At 45.9% G+C, this 16,565-nt stretch overlaps 1 protein-coding gene across 1 annotated transcript in view; it reads right to left on the reverse strand.

Annotated features, from left to right (window-relative positions):
- Positions 1-16,565, reverse strand: part of arfgef3 (ARFGEF family member 3) — an 85,937-nt gene that overhangs the window by 53,160 nt on the left and 16,212 nt on the right. The window contains exons 3-11 of the mRNA XM_055639195.1: positions 14,300-14,381; positions 13,433-13,564; positions 12,307-12,375; positions 11,863-11,985; positions 8,653-8,686; positions 7,887-7,971; positions 6,941-7,045; positions 3,350-3,674; positions 1,121-1,233 (exon numbers count right to left, since the gene is read on the reverse strand). Of these exons, the coding sequence (XP_055495170.1) occupies positions 1,121-1,233; positions 3,350-3,674; positions 6,941-7,045; positions 7,887-7,971; positions 8,653-8,686; positions 11,863-11,985; positions 12,307-12,375; positions 13,433-13,564; positions 14,300-14,381 (1,068 nt within the window). The remainder of the gene's footprint in view (positions 1-1,120; positions 1,234-3,349; positions 3,675-6,940; positions 7,046-7,886; positions 7,972-8,652; positions 8,687-11,862; positions 11,986-12,306; positions 12,376-13,432; positions 13,565-14,299; positions 14,382-16,565) is intronic.

Here is a 16,565-nt window from a genome sequence, read left to right on the forward strand (position 1 = left end):
ATCTTGGGGTCCAAGTCCATAGCTCCCTGAAAGTAGCAGAACTAAGTATTAGAGTCAGGAAGTCATATTGCAGCTTTATAAAACTCTATCCAGCTCGCATTTGGTGTATTATCTGCAGTCCTAGTTGCCACGTTAGAGCAAGGATGTGGAAATCTATTTCGAAGTTCAGAGGGGAAACGTTGAAAGGAGATGTGCAGAGCATGTTAGCTTTTTACTCAGAGAATGATGGGTGCCTGGAACACACTGCCAGTGTGGGTGTGATAGCAGAACAATAGTGGTGTTTAAGAGGCCTGTAAATAGGCACATGGACATGCAGGGAGTGGGAGGCAATGGAGCACATGCAGGCCAAAGGGACTAGCTCAACTTGCGCACCATGTTTGGCACAGACATTGGGAGCCGATGGGCCTGTTCCAGTGCTGTACTCATTTATGTTTCATGTTCTCGAGGAATAATGTCATCAAAACCATATGACATGGGTACTCAGCAGGTCAGGCAACATCCATAGAGGCAACAAGTGTAAGTTGAGACACTGCATTAAAATCTGACCCACAATGTCATCCTACACCTTTTGCCTTCTCACAATGCTGTTCAACCCACATCTTGTTTGTTTCAGACATCAACCTCTGCTCTCGCTTGTGTCACCAAACATCTCTATAACCAGAGGGCAGATGTTTCACGTGAGGGGTAAGAGGTCAAGCAAGGATATAAGGAAGAGTTAAAACTATGCCAAAACTATTTGACATTTCCACCCTGGGAAAAAGCTTCTGCCTGCCTACCGTATCTATGCCACTCATAATTTTATAAACGTGTTTTTTGCCCTCAAGCTCAGATGCTGTAGAGGAAACAATTCAAGTTTACCAACCGCTCCTTGTGGCTAATGTCTTCTAATCTAGTTAGCACTGGGATTATATAATGGAGGTAGATGCATCTTGGAAAGCTCAGGAAACTGGCAATTGGTGCAGAAGAGAAGAATTCTAGTGGAGGAGGAGTCAACTGCAAATTTCAACATACCAACGTCTCAATCTTGGCGAGACAAAGCTTTTAAGGATGAAGGTGGAAAAGACGAAGTTCAGAGATAACTCTGGGTAGGTCCAGGATAAGCACTGAGCAGGTGACTTACATCTTGTGAAGATCCAAGTGTGACTTCCTTCGCTGACTGGAGCGCCTCCTGGTCTCCCCTTCGTACACCGTGGGGCCAGCAAGATCGTATAGGCGTTGGGGGCTGCTGAGAATCTTGCAGGTGGAATCAGACAGGTGTTAGTGCAGGAAAAGGCATCAGACATCTTTTGTCAAACACACTCTCACCTCCAGCTGAAAGGGCCATCGGTTTTAAGTCTCAATCCAGAGAACGGAGCAGAACAAACATTCTAACGTTACTGGCGCTGCCTCTGATGGACTTTGTGGAAGTAGGCATGGGGTTTTTTTTTTTGGAAAGACTTGGTCAAGAAAAATCCCAGATTACTTGTTATTGCGGGAAGCCATGGATATGGAAAATGGAGTTGAGGTGACAGATCAGCCATGATTGTGATGAATGGGGAAGCATGCTCGAGAGGCCAATGGCCTACTCCTGCTCCTACTTCTAATGTTCTTGTATACCACTCGCTGCAACTATGCAACCCTCCTGCAGGGGTACACTGCCCAACGTTGGAAGAGATAGGTATAACCGAACGGCCGGTTGAGAAAGCCAAGCCTTGCGATGGTGAGTAAGCACTGGAGACGGGGAAGCCTGGTGTCATCGACCACACTGCAGCAGAAATCGTGAAACCCATCTCTACCCTTGGCAAACTGACAGAACGACCTGCACGGTTCCATTCCCGCTCCTGCACCATCCTCCACCACTCAAGGGACACCAGCCTTGCTCACAGCTCAGTCTCCTGTGCCCTTTCTCCCCAGTACAATCCTCCAAGGATTCTTCTCCCAAACTGGTGATGGAAGAGCGATACAAAGTATAAGTTTCCACATGATGGAAGAGGTGAGAGAGAATGATAAGAGTTTGGTGGAGAGGTGGGTGGAGCAGATTTCATGCCTTAGAACGTTTTAAAAGAAAACAACGAAGAATTATATCATTGCACTATTTTGTTAATGCTTCAAGTAACAGTACTTTTACATGCACCTAAGCCATAATATTCTTCGGCCAACACCTCACCTCAATTCGCAAGATGCCGTGCCACACAATTTACCTGCTGGTTTGATTATGACCCATTCACAAGATATGTGTCAGGATAGTTAGTGTCTACTTCCAATGCTTTGAATGCAATCTGGTGACCCTCAGGGCATCTGAGATGATCTGGTGTATGAGTGGGATTGCTCTCTCTTTCTCTCTCTCTCTCACATACACTTATATGATGTACACACAACACACACACACATAAAACAAAGGGAAAAACATACACACACACATTCATTGGGTACAAATAAATGTGCACATTTGTATACACATACACATACACAACACATAGATGGTTGAAAACTTCAAATTCCTAGGAGTACGACTTCTCCTGGACCACTCATATTGAAGCAACGACCAAGAAAACACACTAATGCCAGAAGGCTAAGAAGGTTTAGGATATTCGGTGTGTCCCCAACTACCCTCACCAACTTCTACAGATGCACCAGAGTAAGTATTTTATCGGGATGCATCAAGCTTGCTTTGGGAACAGCTCCATTCAAGAACGCAAGAAATTGCAGCGAATTGTGGACGCAGCCCAGACCACCCTTCCATTGAATCCATTTATACCTCACGCTGCCTCAGCAAGGCCAGCAGCATAATCAAGGACGAGTCTCACCCTGGCCACTCCTTCTTCTCCCCTCTCCCATTGGGCAAAAGGTACAGACGTGTGAAAATGCACCACCTCCAAATCCAGGGAGTTCCTTCCCAGCTGTTATCAGGCAACTAAACCATCCTACCACAACCAGAGAGCAGTCCTAAACTACTATTGGACTATCTTTGATCAAACTTTACTGGCTGTACCTTGCACTAAACGTTATTCCCTTATCATGTATCTGTACATTGTGAATGGCTCGATTGTAATCATGTATTGTCTTTCTGCTGGCTGGTTAGCACGCAACAAAAGCTTTTCTCTGTACATGTGACAATAAACTAAACTAAATTGATAAACTGATATAGATAAACACACACATAACACATGCACATACGTACTCAATCACGATCTCTCACACTCACAACATAGACACATGCTCATACATCACGTAACAGTCATAAACACACACAAACACACTCAGTCGCACACACACACTCAGTCGCACACACACAAACACACTCAGTCACCAACACAATACACACTCATGTGCACACAGACACCCCTTTCTCTTGCAGATGCAGTTTTACCTCCTTCATGATCTTGATGGCCTCCACCCTGTGCTGTGGGGGTGGGTAGAGCAGCAGCCGATGATACAGTGACTGCAACACGGGTCTCAGTGACTCCAGGCAGCCCACCAGTCGGACCAGCTCCACTGCGATGTAATATATGGTGCGCGCCACCGGCTCGCTGAGAGCTGGGGCCATGGATGAGCAGCCGGACCCTCGGCCGTGGTCAGAGACCCCGGCAAGTGTGGCCTCGCTCTCCGCCGAAGAGGCCCCGTGGGCAGACGAGATGGTTTTGTCACGGATGGGGTTGCCCAGGATGACTATCAGCGCCGGACAGAGCTGCCTCCTGCAACAACAACACAATCGATTCAAGTGCATGGACTGGAACAGCCATGACCCAAGCTTGTATAGCGCCTGAGAAATGGCCCCCAGACACTTTGCAGGATGGCATTGAGAACCTGTGGGGTGCGACAGGCTCAGTCAACGTGATGGAACAGCACACAGGAAGAGAGAGTTGGAATCAACACTCATGAGGAAAACTCCAGGACCAACAGGGTTTGGTACTGGTTCCTGGATAATGGACAGCTCGCAGTTATTGCCATCCCTGACTCACATGTCCTGTTGAGCTTCCGCAGACTGCTGAGGTCTACAAATCTTAACTTTTTCTTGGGACTGGAATCACAAATAGTCCGGGGCAAGTCTGTGCATCCCTCCTTGAATCAGGCAGATGCAATAGTTGCCTGGTCACTAATTACTAATACGAACTTCACTCGGTGACTGATCATTAATATTAGCTTCACTGATTATTATCAAGGCCTACCAGCAAGGCTAAAAGGCTCTGATTGGCAAATCAATTCCTTACTAGTACACCAACTAAACTCGGCTGATTGTAAACTGGTGGATGCAAGCCTTCGTTCCCTGATCAGCCGCAAAGAGGGGGAGCTGAGGACACTCAATCATGGTGGGGAGTTCAGGGTCAATGCTACATTTCCATACAAAGGTGAAGGTAGCTTAAATATCTGAGTGGTTTCGAACACTGACAATTTAATGCATTAGTACAGGTTTCATCTGATATTCCATCACCAATAGGTCAGAACATTCCACACTGACTCATTTTGACCTCTGGTTCCGCACTGTAAACCCCCATTACTTTGACTTTACTGTGGACATGACAGGCGCTGGCAGGTTTGCTGCTAATGCTGGTTGCAGATATTCCTCACCTCCCTATTGCAAACATCCCACCAAAAAAAAATTATTTCCCCCTCTCCAAGTTTTTATAAACAGTTTAGAAATAGACTTTATATTATTTATTAATTTTGTGGGGCATGTGCGTCATCGGGAATGTCCACTTTTATTGACATCATTTAATTGTAGTTTCCTTGAACCAGATCTATTAGAGATTTAATGGGCCGAACAGCCTCCTTCCCTGGTAGAAACGCAGAATGGTTACTATCCCATTCCGACAAGATTTACGCACACTTCCCTTTCATTATTGGAATAAAATGAGGCAATTTGGTCCATTGTATCCATGCTATAACTTTCCAAGAGCCTTCTTGTTAGTCCTACTACAAGGGGCGAGGGCAGATGTGAAAGATTGGCCAGTATTGGAGGATATCTCACTGCGACATGCATCTGAGAAAGGTGGCCAAGGATGATTGAGGCTGACCTTCATCGAGATCTAGGTGGGATATGTGTGTTTCTCCAAGGGCTGACTGTAGTGTCCTGCCCTGCAGGTTTAAAGAAAGCATGTGCAGGCCACTCAGCCCCTTGGGCCTGCTCTGCCGTTCAGGAAGACCATGATAATCCTCCACCTTGTCCATTTTCCTGCCTCTTGCCCATTTCCTCTTATTCTGTACGCATTTTTTTTAAAACAACTAATCAGACAGTCAGAACCTTTCTCCCAGGGTGGAAATATCAGAGGGGATAGCTTTAAGGTGAGAGGAGGAATTTTTAAAGGTGCAGGGCAAGTTTTTTACAGAGGGTGGTGAGTGCCCAGAATGCACTGCCGGGTGGTGATGGTGGAAGTGGATCTTATAGTGGCATTTAAGAGGCTTTTGAATAGGAATATGGACATGCACAGAGTGGACGGATATGGACTATGTGCAGAGTTGGTTTTGCATCATGTTCAGAAAAAACATTGTGGACCAAAGGGCCTGTGTGATACTGTTGTTTTATATTCTAAGCAGTGCACTCAACTTCTACAGCTCCCTATAGGAAAGAGTTTAAATAATCTACTACCTCTCCATAAAAATCTTCCATTCTCAGTCCGCAATTGTGATGCGCTTACTCTGAGGCCGAGTCCACGAGCTCCAGAATCAGCCAATGGCAAACTGGTTTTCGACTTCCACCCAGCCACGCCACTCAAATTTGTGTGTGTCGTAGGATTACTTCTCATTCTTCCAAATCAAAGAGTTCTGGCTAATCTTCTTCAGTCTCTTAAGACAATCCTCTCAGAACTAATTAGAAAGCTATTGGAAAGAGCTGGCATAGAACAGTACAATAAGAGAATTGGCCCATTCACCCATTCTATCTGTGCTGAACCTGATGCCAAATTAAATTAATATCTTCCGCCTGTACACAATCCATATCCCTCCATTCCTTGTATATCCATGTGCCTTTCTAAAAGCCTCTTAAATGCCACTTTCGTACAGAATCTGCTTACAGCAATACTCCTGGCAGCGCAGTCCAGGCACCCGCCATTCTCTGTGTAAAGAAACTTGCCACACGCATCTCCTTTAAGCTTTCTCCCTCTGTCCTTAAAGCTACGACCTCTAGTATTTGATATTTTCACCCTGAGAAAAAGATTCAGAGTGTGTACCCTATATATGCCTCTCATAATTTTGCAAATTTCGATCAGGTCCCCTGGGGCTCCGAAGCTCCAGAGAAATCAATATGTTTGTCCAACCTCTCCTCACAGCTAACATCCTCTAATCCAGGCAACATCCTGGTAAACTTCTTCTCCAGCTTCCAAGCCTCCACATCGTTCCTTCTTGGGAGCAACAAGAACTGCATGCAATAGTCCTAATAAGTCCTTATTAGGACTCACTTTCAGAGAGTCCTAATAAGGTGTTGGCAAACTTTTTGAATGCTGCAATATCACTTCCTGACTCATACTCAATGCTCTGACCGATGAAGGCAAGCATACCCTATGCCTTGGATGGGCACAAAATTCTGGAATAACTCAGCAGGTCAGGCAGCATTTCTGGACAAAATGTATAGATGACGTCTGAAGAAGGATCCTGACTCGAAACGTCGCCTATCCATTTTGTCCAGTGATGCTGCCTGACCTGCTGAGTTACTCCAGCATTTTGTGTCTATTTTTGGTATAAACCAGAATCTGCAGTTCCTTTTTATTACATTACACCATATGCCTTCCTTATCACTCTATCTATTTGTGTTGTCACTTTCAGAGAGTTCAGCTCAAGCTTTGAAATCACATCCAAGTCTAGGAATCTGTATAATGCCCTCCAGTCAAATCATTCATCCCCACTCAGATACACTGAAGTACAATAATTAAACACCACAGCAGTGAGGTACGATGTCCCAGGAACAGGTAGTGAAAGAAGAGGGACAGAGATCAAAAAATGTGAATAATGAGGCGGCTATACTCACCACAGCAGGTCGGTGAAGCCTTTGTGATGATGCATGAGAGGAGAAGAACTGCTGAACATGGAGAGGATGCACTCCAGGTACAAGAGCTGCATGTGTTGGCTGTCGCTGAAAGGCAGAGATCAAGGTAAGAGCAGGCTCCATCCTGTGCGGCAAGGAGGTTTCCCAGCGAGGGGTATCCATTCCCCTCCCCTCCGGCCCCCAGTGGGAGGGATAGCAGTTGGACTGATGCAAAGTCCAGAAAACAGACCAGTGAGACCAAGCATTGACTAAGAAATCGTTTCGCTGAACACCTACACTTGATCCACCGAGGCCTGTGGGATCTCCCAGTTGCTAACCATTCCCTTACCCATTCCCATACTGACCTTTCTGTCTTGGGCCTCCCCCATTGCCAGAATGAGGCCATATACAAACTAAAGGAACAACACCTCTTATTCCACCTGGGTTGTTTACAATCAAAATGGTATGAACACTGAAATGTTCAAATTTTACCCCGTGTCTTTCCCCTCCTGTCTTGATGTACACACATTTTTCCCCATCATGTCCCATCACCCTGCTCCTTTCCCAGCCTCTGTCCACTCATCTGCCATCCTCGAGTCCCATATTTCCCTTTCATTCCCTCTCTTTCCCTTCGCCACTGTCCCAGTTAAGCCTAGCCATCAGTTGGTTGATTAAAAAGCCCTGCAGACCCGGATGAAAGAGTGTAGGAAAGAACTGCAGATGCTGGTTTAAATCGGAGGTAGACACAAAATGCTGAAGTAACTCAGCGGGACAGTCAGCATCTCTGGAGAGAAGGAATGGGTGGCATTTCAGGTTGAGACCCTTCTTCAGTCTGAAGTGATGCTGTGTATCCCATTGAGTTACTCCAGCATTTTGTGTCTACCCTGGATGAAAGATCCTGGGTATATTTTATAACTCGGGATGCAGCATTTTGCTCCGGTCCACTTACTTCACAACCCTTTGCAGCTTCTCATAAAGGACAGAGAGCACAGAGACTACGTCTTCACAGAGCGCTTCAGCGGAGACCGACTGGCCTGAAACAAGAGTCCAACATGACCGGGTTCAAAACAAATCACAGACCTGTGGCACGACAAAGTCAGCAGAGAGCAGCAACCACCAGCGACTCAGATAGTTGGAGGGGGAAAACAACGCCATGGAGGGACAGCAGGTAGTGCTGCTGTTTCACAACTCTGGCAACCAGAGTTCAATGCTGACCTTGCATGTTGTATTGGTGGAGACTGCGTGCTCCCCCCCCCCCCCCCCCCCCCCCCCCAGACTATGTTGGGTTTCCTCCAGGCACTCCAGTTTCCTCCCACATCCTGACGTGCTGGCAGGTTAGATTACTACCACAAGATGCCTTGTGTAGGTGGGTAGCAGGAGAATGGCAGGGGAATGTGTGATTTGATTGAAATGTGAGAGAGAGTGGGTTGTAAGGAAACCAGTGGTGGAATGTAACTGGTGGGGGTCCATCAGTTAACACAGGACTGAATGGCCTCCCACGATGGTGTGTGAACATATCAGACATTTTAGATTGTAATCAAGAGGTGGTCGGATATCCTTGACCTTGGGTTTGGGGGATACTGTCAGAACACCCACATTGGATATCTATGAGGAGGGAAAGTTTTCAGATCTAATGGTCTCCTACGTTGGGTTCTATGATTTAGCCCGACATATCCATCGAGAGTTTCACCTCCACCACCATACTGAGAGATTACCTTTGTTGTGAGAATCCTCACGACCACTCTCGTTCTGCAATAGGAAAAAAAGCATTAGTGAGGGTCAGGCAATCACTTACTTTACCACCAAACTGTGACAGACACAGGGGAAATCGCTCCATCTTTTAATCTGATCTGTGTATCATGAGCTCTTCTCACCTATCATCGTTTGTTTTACCTGCACCTTCTCTAGCTGTAACACTCTATCCTCTTCTGTTTATTTTCTCTTTTGCACTACCTGAGGTAGTCATGCATGTTATGATTTGACTCAATAGCACACCAACCAAAATGTTTCACTTTACAATAATAGATCAATGCCAATATCACCAATTTCAGTACCAATGCCAGCCTTTAATACCCTTCATTAACAAATCTATCTGATAGAAATCTATCCAAATCTGAGGAAGGACATTATTGCCATAGAGGGAGTGCAGAGAAGGTTCACCAGACTGATTCCTGGGATGTCAGGACTGTCTTATGAAGAAAGACTGGATAGACTTGGTTTATACTCTCTAGAATTTAGGAGATTGAGAGGGGATCTTATAGAAACTTATACAATTCTTAAGGGGTTGGACAGGCTAGATACAGGAAGATTGTTCCCGATGTTAGGGAAGTCCAGGACAAGGGGTCACAGCTTAAGGATAAGGGGGAAATCCTTTAAAACCGAGATGAGAAGAACTTTTTTTCACACAGAGAGTGGTGAATCTCTGGAACTCTCTGCCACAGAGGGTAGTTGAGGCCAGTTCATTGGCTATATTTAAGAGGGAGTTAGATGTGGCCCTTGTGGTTAAGGGGGTCAGGGGGTATGGAGAGAAGGCAGGTACGGGATACTGAGTTGGATGATCAGCCATGATCATATTGAATGGCGGTGCAGGCTCGAAGGGCCGAATGGCCTACTCCTGCACCTAATTTCTATGTTTCTATGTGTCTATGTTTCTATCTCAGATTTATAATAAAATGGATGAACTTTAATTGATCTTTAGGAAACAGTCCTAATTTTTTAATGGCCTCTTAATATCGAAGTATAAAAAGTCCGTAGTTCCTCGGCTTTTCCTTGGGGTTTCTTCAATAGAGGCATAAGATTAGTCACCCTCCAGTCATCCAGAAACTCAAACACGGGCGTCAAAGACAGAAATATCTCAGCCTGTGGCCCCACTATTTCTTCCCTAGCTTCCCACAATCTTCAAGGATACACTTGATCAGATACCAGGAATGTATCTACCTTAAAGCGTTTTAAGACCACCAGCACCTTCTCTTCTGCAATGTGGACTCTATTCCAGACCATTAACACCGAGTTCTCTAGCATTCATGTCTTTCTTCACAGTAAATACAGATGAGGTTAATTTATTTCACACCTTGTTTATCTTTAAGGGGCCCTATTCTCTTCCTTGTTACTCTTTTAGCCTGAATATGCTTGTAGAATCTCTTTGGATTCTCCTTTGTCTTATCTGCCAAAGCTCTTTCATGTCCCCTTTTTGCACTCTATGCACCTCAACAGATTCACCTGATCCCAGCTGCCTACAGCTGATGGCTCCTTTTTCCTTGAACGGAGCCTCAATTGATCTTGTAATACAGGGTTTTCCATTCCTGCCAGTCTTGCCCCTCAATCTCCTTATAGCTAAAATCCTCCAGTTCAAGCAACATCCAGGCGAATTTCGTCTGCACTCTCTCCTGCACAACCATATCTTTCTCATAGAACATATCTTCCACATAGAACATAGAACATGTCTCATAGAACCATATCTTCCTCCAGAACAGCAACTGCAGCCTAAAGGGCCTGTCCCACTTGGGCGTCACTTACGCTACATCATTTACGCGTCACGACGCACGACACGCTCATCATGATGCGCACGTGGTGACATAGGCAGTGACGCGCGATCACGCGCTGCGCCCCAGGATTTTGGGATGTACAAAATCTTCGTGGGCCATCTGCGTGACGTGCCAATGACACCCAAGTGGGACAGGCCCGTAACTAATGTTTTGTGAAATTGCAACGTAACCTTCCCACATTTAAAATCTATGGAGACACAAGATATTGCAGAAGCTGGAATCTGGAGCAAAATATATACTGTTGGAAAAACTAATTGGATCAAGCAGCATCTGTAGAGGCAGAACGATGGTTTGGGTTTTGGGTCAAGATCCTGCAACACTTACTTATATTCTATGCCCCATCTTTTGAAAGAAAGCATGCCATATGCCTCCTTCACCATTCACCGACCTGTGTTGCCAATTTCAGGGAACTATGGACTTGGACCCTTGATCTCTATGTTCATCAACATTCTTTAACACCCTGCCATTTACTCTGTATGTCCTGCCCATATTTGACTTTCCAGAGTACATCATCTTTCACTTGACAGGATTAGATTCCATCTGCCAATTCTCTACTCAACTCTCTTTCTGGCCTACATCTTGCTGTAGCTTTAGACAACCTTCCTCACTATCCAAAACACCACCAACTTTCACATCATACACAAGATTAATAATCGTACCTCCAATATTCATATCCAAGTTGATATTTTGAAATGTCAAACAAATCATTCCTTAGCCAGCATAAAGTCATGTGCACAGTCTATAATCTTCCTTCTTATTTATTTCAATTTTTGTTTAGTTACAGGAGCCATTCGGCCCATCAAGTCTACTCCACCATTCAATCATGGCTGATCTATCTTTCTGAGCTTTCTCCTGCCATCTCCCAATAACCCGACACCCATACTAATCAAGAATCCTTCAATCCCCACCTTAAAAATATCCATTCTTAGGTCACTTCATCTTGGCAAGGTATCACCCCAGTAAATCGACCCTGCACTGTTTGTGGTAGTCACTGCCCACTAGTCCGGTCTACACACAGCAGTAACTGTATCATCTTGAATGGCAGAGGTTGAATCTGCTGGGTAGATACAAGGAAATGCAAATGCTGGTTTTCAATAAAGGACATAAAGTGTTGGAGTAACTCAGTGGGTCAGGCAACATCTCTGGAGGACATGGATAGGTGATATTTCGGGTCAGGAACCTGGCTGAAGAAGGGTCCCGACCCAAAGTGTCACATATCCACATTCTCCAGGGATGCTGCCCGACCTGTTGAGTTACTCCAACACATTGTGTTTGACTCTGCTGCGCTTGAATGATGTGGGTCCCCTACTGTTCTCAGCCAGGATGCCACTGAGGGACAGACGGCAGTGACATTTGGCGTGGTTGTTGAAGCTGGCTCACCTCGTTCTCCTGCTTCATGCGCAGCTGCTGAGCCAGGTCGCCGAACATCTGGCTGAGGGTAGCCCGCACGGCAGTGTTGATACTGCGCTGGTGACAGCTGGTGACGTACGTCTCGATGCAAACCTGTCAATTACAACAGAGAGAGGCGGCTGTGAGCAGCAGCTGAGTGTCCCTCGGACAGATCTCACAAGCTGGGAACGATCTACTTCCACTTCAGTGGAAGCAGGCCCAGTGTGTGCCAATGGCGTGTGTGTGTGTGTGTGTTTGTGCGTGTGTGCGTGCGTGTGTGCGTGATCACGCGCATCCGATTGACGCACCCATTTGCAATTGCAAACGGTGCATGTACACAAACATGCATGACCACGGACATGCATAACCACATGGAGGGAAGCACACATGCATCCAAGCACAAGAACATCAACAATAAAATCAGTCTAGCATTACCTCAGCAATCTTTAGGATGGCACTGCCGTTTATTTCAAACGTTGAAGAATACGTGAAGCAAAGCAGCACCTTTTAAAAGAGAGGAAACAGAAACATAAGCAGGATGGTGATTAGCAGACCACAGGCCCCTCTGAACAGTATTGCAGGCCGTGTTATATCTGAGGAGGACCATATAATGCCTGGGGCACTGGAGACAGTGCTTCTGATCCTCATAAGTACATTACCAGCAAGAAAAGGACATTAGGCCCCAGCAAACCTTTCCGCCATCCATTAAGATCATGGCCAATCGTCTAACCCACTTCATTTATCCGCCCTTCCACCATTTCTATTAATTTCCTTAATGTACCAAAATCTACTTTGACCATTGCAACAAATGACCATCCACAGCCCTCCTCTTCAACCCAATACCAGGCTATTTTTCCAGTGATATATCATCTCCAGTTGTGCTCCTCTGGAGTATCAGACTGGGACTTCTACTGAAGTCTCTACACTTATAGTCATACAGCATTAAAACAGGCCCTTTGGCCCAACTTGTCCATGACAACTAAGATCCCCCATCTAAGCTGGTCACAATTTGCCGCATTGCCCTCCAAACCTTTCCTATCCATATACCTATCCAAGTATCATTTAAATATTGTTTTTGTATCTGCCTCAACTGCTTCCTCTGGCAGCTCGTTCCACATATCCCCAACTTCTGCGTGAAACGTTGCCTCTCAGGTTCCTATTAAATGTTTTCCCTCTCACCTTAAACTTGATTTGATTCCCCAAACCACAGAAAAAGACAATATGCATTCATATTATCTATGTCCCTCATGAATTATACACGTCTGTAAGATAATGGCTCAACCTCCTGTGCTCCAGGGAATAAAGTCCTAGCCTGTCCACCCTCTCCCTATAAAGCTCATAGACCTGGCATCTTGGAAACTTAAATCTCTGCACACTTTCCAGTTTTAATTCCTAAAGGAGATACAATATCTCGCTACATTTTCAGGCCCCATCTCCTTTGCAGCAACTGTACAATGATGGGTGCAAGGTCCCTTTTATGTCTGTAGCCAGCATCGCAAGAAAGCCCACTTTAATGAAGCAGTGACCCCTATGTGTCAGTATTTGAAGTCACAGCAAGCACCTTCATCACTTCCACCTGCAGGTCCTCATTGAGGAAGGGCGTGACCTTCATGGAGTCCAGCATCTGGTTCAACAGCTGCCTGTCCTCCAGCTCCTCTGTCGTCGACACCAGCCTCTCGTCCACCAGCAGCTTCTAATGGGGAAAGGGCAGGCAAGTTAGCTCTCCAATGCCAAGGCACCCCGTACCTCCTCCACCTCCACTCTGCCCCCACTCCAACGGCAGCACCAGAGACCTGGGTTCGATCCTGACGTTGAGTGAGTGTGCCCATTCTCCCTGCGACCGCTTGGGTTTCCTCCCACGTCCCAAAGATGTGCGGATTTGTAGGTTAATTGGCCACTATAAATTTCCCCTCGTGTGCAGGGAGTGGATGAGCAAGTAGGATAACATTGAACCAGCGTGAGCAGGTGATGGATGGTCGGCGTGGAGTCGGTGGGCCAAAGGGCCTGTTCCATGTGGTGTGACTGTGGCTGTGAGCAGATGTGCATGAAGGAGTGTGAACTCTTGTGATCTAAACCTTGGAATTGACTGAAGGGAATCTGAAATAAAAGCAGAAAATCCCAAGAGACGCTCATCACATCAAGCAGCAGCTCAGTCTGAGATATGGTCAGGGTCACAGATGTTGGAATCTGGAGCAAAACTAAGGAGAGCTGCCAGAGGAGTAAACAGCATCTGGGGAGTGAAGCGGACAGTCAACATTTTTGGTCGAGATCCTTCAACTGGATTGGAAAAAAGGTCATCGACCCGAGTCTTTAATTCTGTTCCTCTCCCCACACATGCTGCCTGATGATCAACAGTATTTTCAACAGTATTTTGTCCAACATCTGCATCTTTTTAGTTTCCAGCTACTGAGATGGTTTCCGTACTAACCTGCATTCCAGCCAAGGCATGCTGAGCTAGTTTGACGTTCTTCGATTCCAGAGCAAGCTTCAGGGGAATGAGGCAGCACTCCCTAACACAAAGGCACAGGGAGAATCAGTCAATGGCTTCCAATAGTCTAGGCTGTACTATTAGAAAGAAGAATTCTGCATTTACCTTGCCTTCTCAATACTGGTTCTGAAGTGTAAACACCATTTAAAATGCAGGCAATGTGACCGTCAGTCTATGCACAGCAGGATCTCACAAGCAGTGATGGGTCAGATCGCCCACCCTCCTCCCCAGGCCTTTCGCTGGGCCACGCTTACTTGTTACAGATCCAACTCACGGCTGCTGCTCTCCCCCCAGGGTGGCCTCAGGTGGACCTCAGTTGGCAAATCTTGAAGCCTGGCTCCAGAACACCCTTTGACAAGGTCTGTTGTTTGAGTAACTTTAAAAAGTCATTGATAATCTAAGAGGGACACTTAAAACCTATTCAAACTGATTTGCAGGGTGCAGGGAAGATTTACGAGGATGTTGCCAGGACTCGAGGGCCTGAGCTACAGGCAGAGAATGAGCAGGCTAGGACTTTATTCCCTGGAGCGCAGGAGGATGTGGGGTGATCTTATAGAAGAGGTTCACAAAATCATGAGAGGAACAGATCGGGTACACGCACAGAGACCCTTGCCCAGAGTAGGCAAATCAAAAACCAGAGGACATAAGTTTAAGGTGAGGTGGGGATACATTTAATAGGAATGTGAGGGGTATATTTTTCACACAAAAGGTGGTGGGTGTATGGAATGAGCTGCCAAAGGAGGTAATTGAGGCAGGTTCTATCGCAAAGTTTAAGAAACATTTAAACAGGTACATGGATAGGACCGGTTTACAGGGATATGAGCCAAACACAGGCAGGTGGTGCTAGTGTAGATGGGACATGCTGGCCGGTGTGGGCAAGTTGGGCCAAAAAGCCTGTTCCCACTCTGTAAGACTCCATGACTATGATTTAAATGTTAACATAAAGTATAATTTAAAAGTATAAGTTACCGACTGTCTTTAAATGAGTGAGGCGACAGAGGGTTTGCCAAGCACATTGGAACTTTGCTCAGCGTCAGATGGATCGGGTGCTTTAATTCAGGATAGAGTCCCAGAAATGTATGGGGTAGAAACGAGACATTCCTCCCACCACGTCCATGCTGGCCTTCTTGCTCATCTACACTCATCCTATTTGCCCACATTGAGACTACTTTGCCAATTTAAGTGCCAGTCTAAATGTCTCAAAGGTAGTGATGTACCCGATTCCACCACCTCCTGATGGATTGCCTTCAAGATATCAACTACTCTCTGTGTAAAAACACTTTCCATACAAATCCCCTTCAAAACTCCTCCCTCTCAACTCTTGCTTTGATACTCTGTCATGGGACACGGGTTCTGACTATCTACCTCATCTTTACTCTTTTGATTTTATGCAGCTTTTTGTTTGGTCACCTCTCATCCTTTTTTCCAAGGAAGACGAGCCGAGCAGATCTAGTATTTCCTCATAACTGAGGTCCTCCAATCCATACAACATCCTGGTAAAAACGTTGGAATTTCCCCCAATTCAGTCAGTGATGAAACGGGAGCTCAAATTGATCGGGATCTGACCTCCATTTTGTTTTTCACTTCCCTGGAGCAGCTGAAAGATCAGAGCGCTCCCTTAAGGGCCGTCATTAGCCAGTCACGAAATCCTGCAACGCCAAGCGTGGCCGCGCGTCACTGCCTATGTCATCGTGCACAATGGGCACGTAATGCGCACCATGCGCACAAATGACGGCCAAGTGGGACAGTCCCTTTACGATCTTCTTTGGATTAGTGGGACAGAATTTTTTACATCTACCTGAATGAGTTGGGCCTCACGTTAACTTCTCATCTGAAAGACATGACCTTCAGGGTTGTGGCATTCCCTCACTATTACGATTAGTGTTAGTTAGGTTTAGATTCAGGATTAGATTTATTACTATCACACAGAGAAAAGTTTTTGTTTGCATGCTATCCAATCAAATCAGATAATACTATATATGAATACTCTCAAGCCAAATACAAGTACAATAGGTAGAGCACAAGAGAAAATCCAGAGTGCAGAGTGTAGTTTCTTGCACTCAAATCTCAGGAGTGGCTATGGTGAGGGGGCTCACAACCTTCCTGATGCACAAGTGAGGGAGTTACCTCTGTCGTAATCAGTGTGGCATGTAACATGTTGCAATGCGACCAGAACAAATTAGGTTATTGTCATATACACCAAGAT

The sequence above is a fragment of the Leucoraja erinacea genome, chromosome 8, assembly GCF_028641065.1.
Source record: "Leucoraja erinacea ecotype New England chromosome 8, Leri_hhj_1, whole genome shotgun sequence".
Lineage (NCBI taxonomy): Eukaryota > Metazoa > Chordata > Chondrichthyes > Rajiformes > Rajidae > Leucoraja > Leucoraja erinaceus.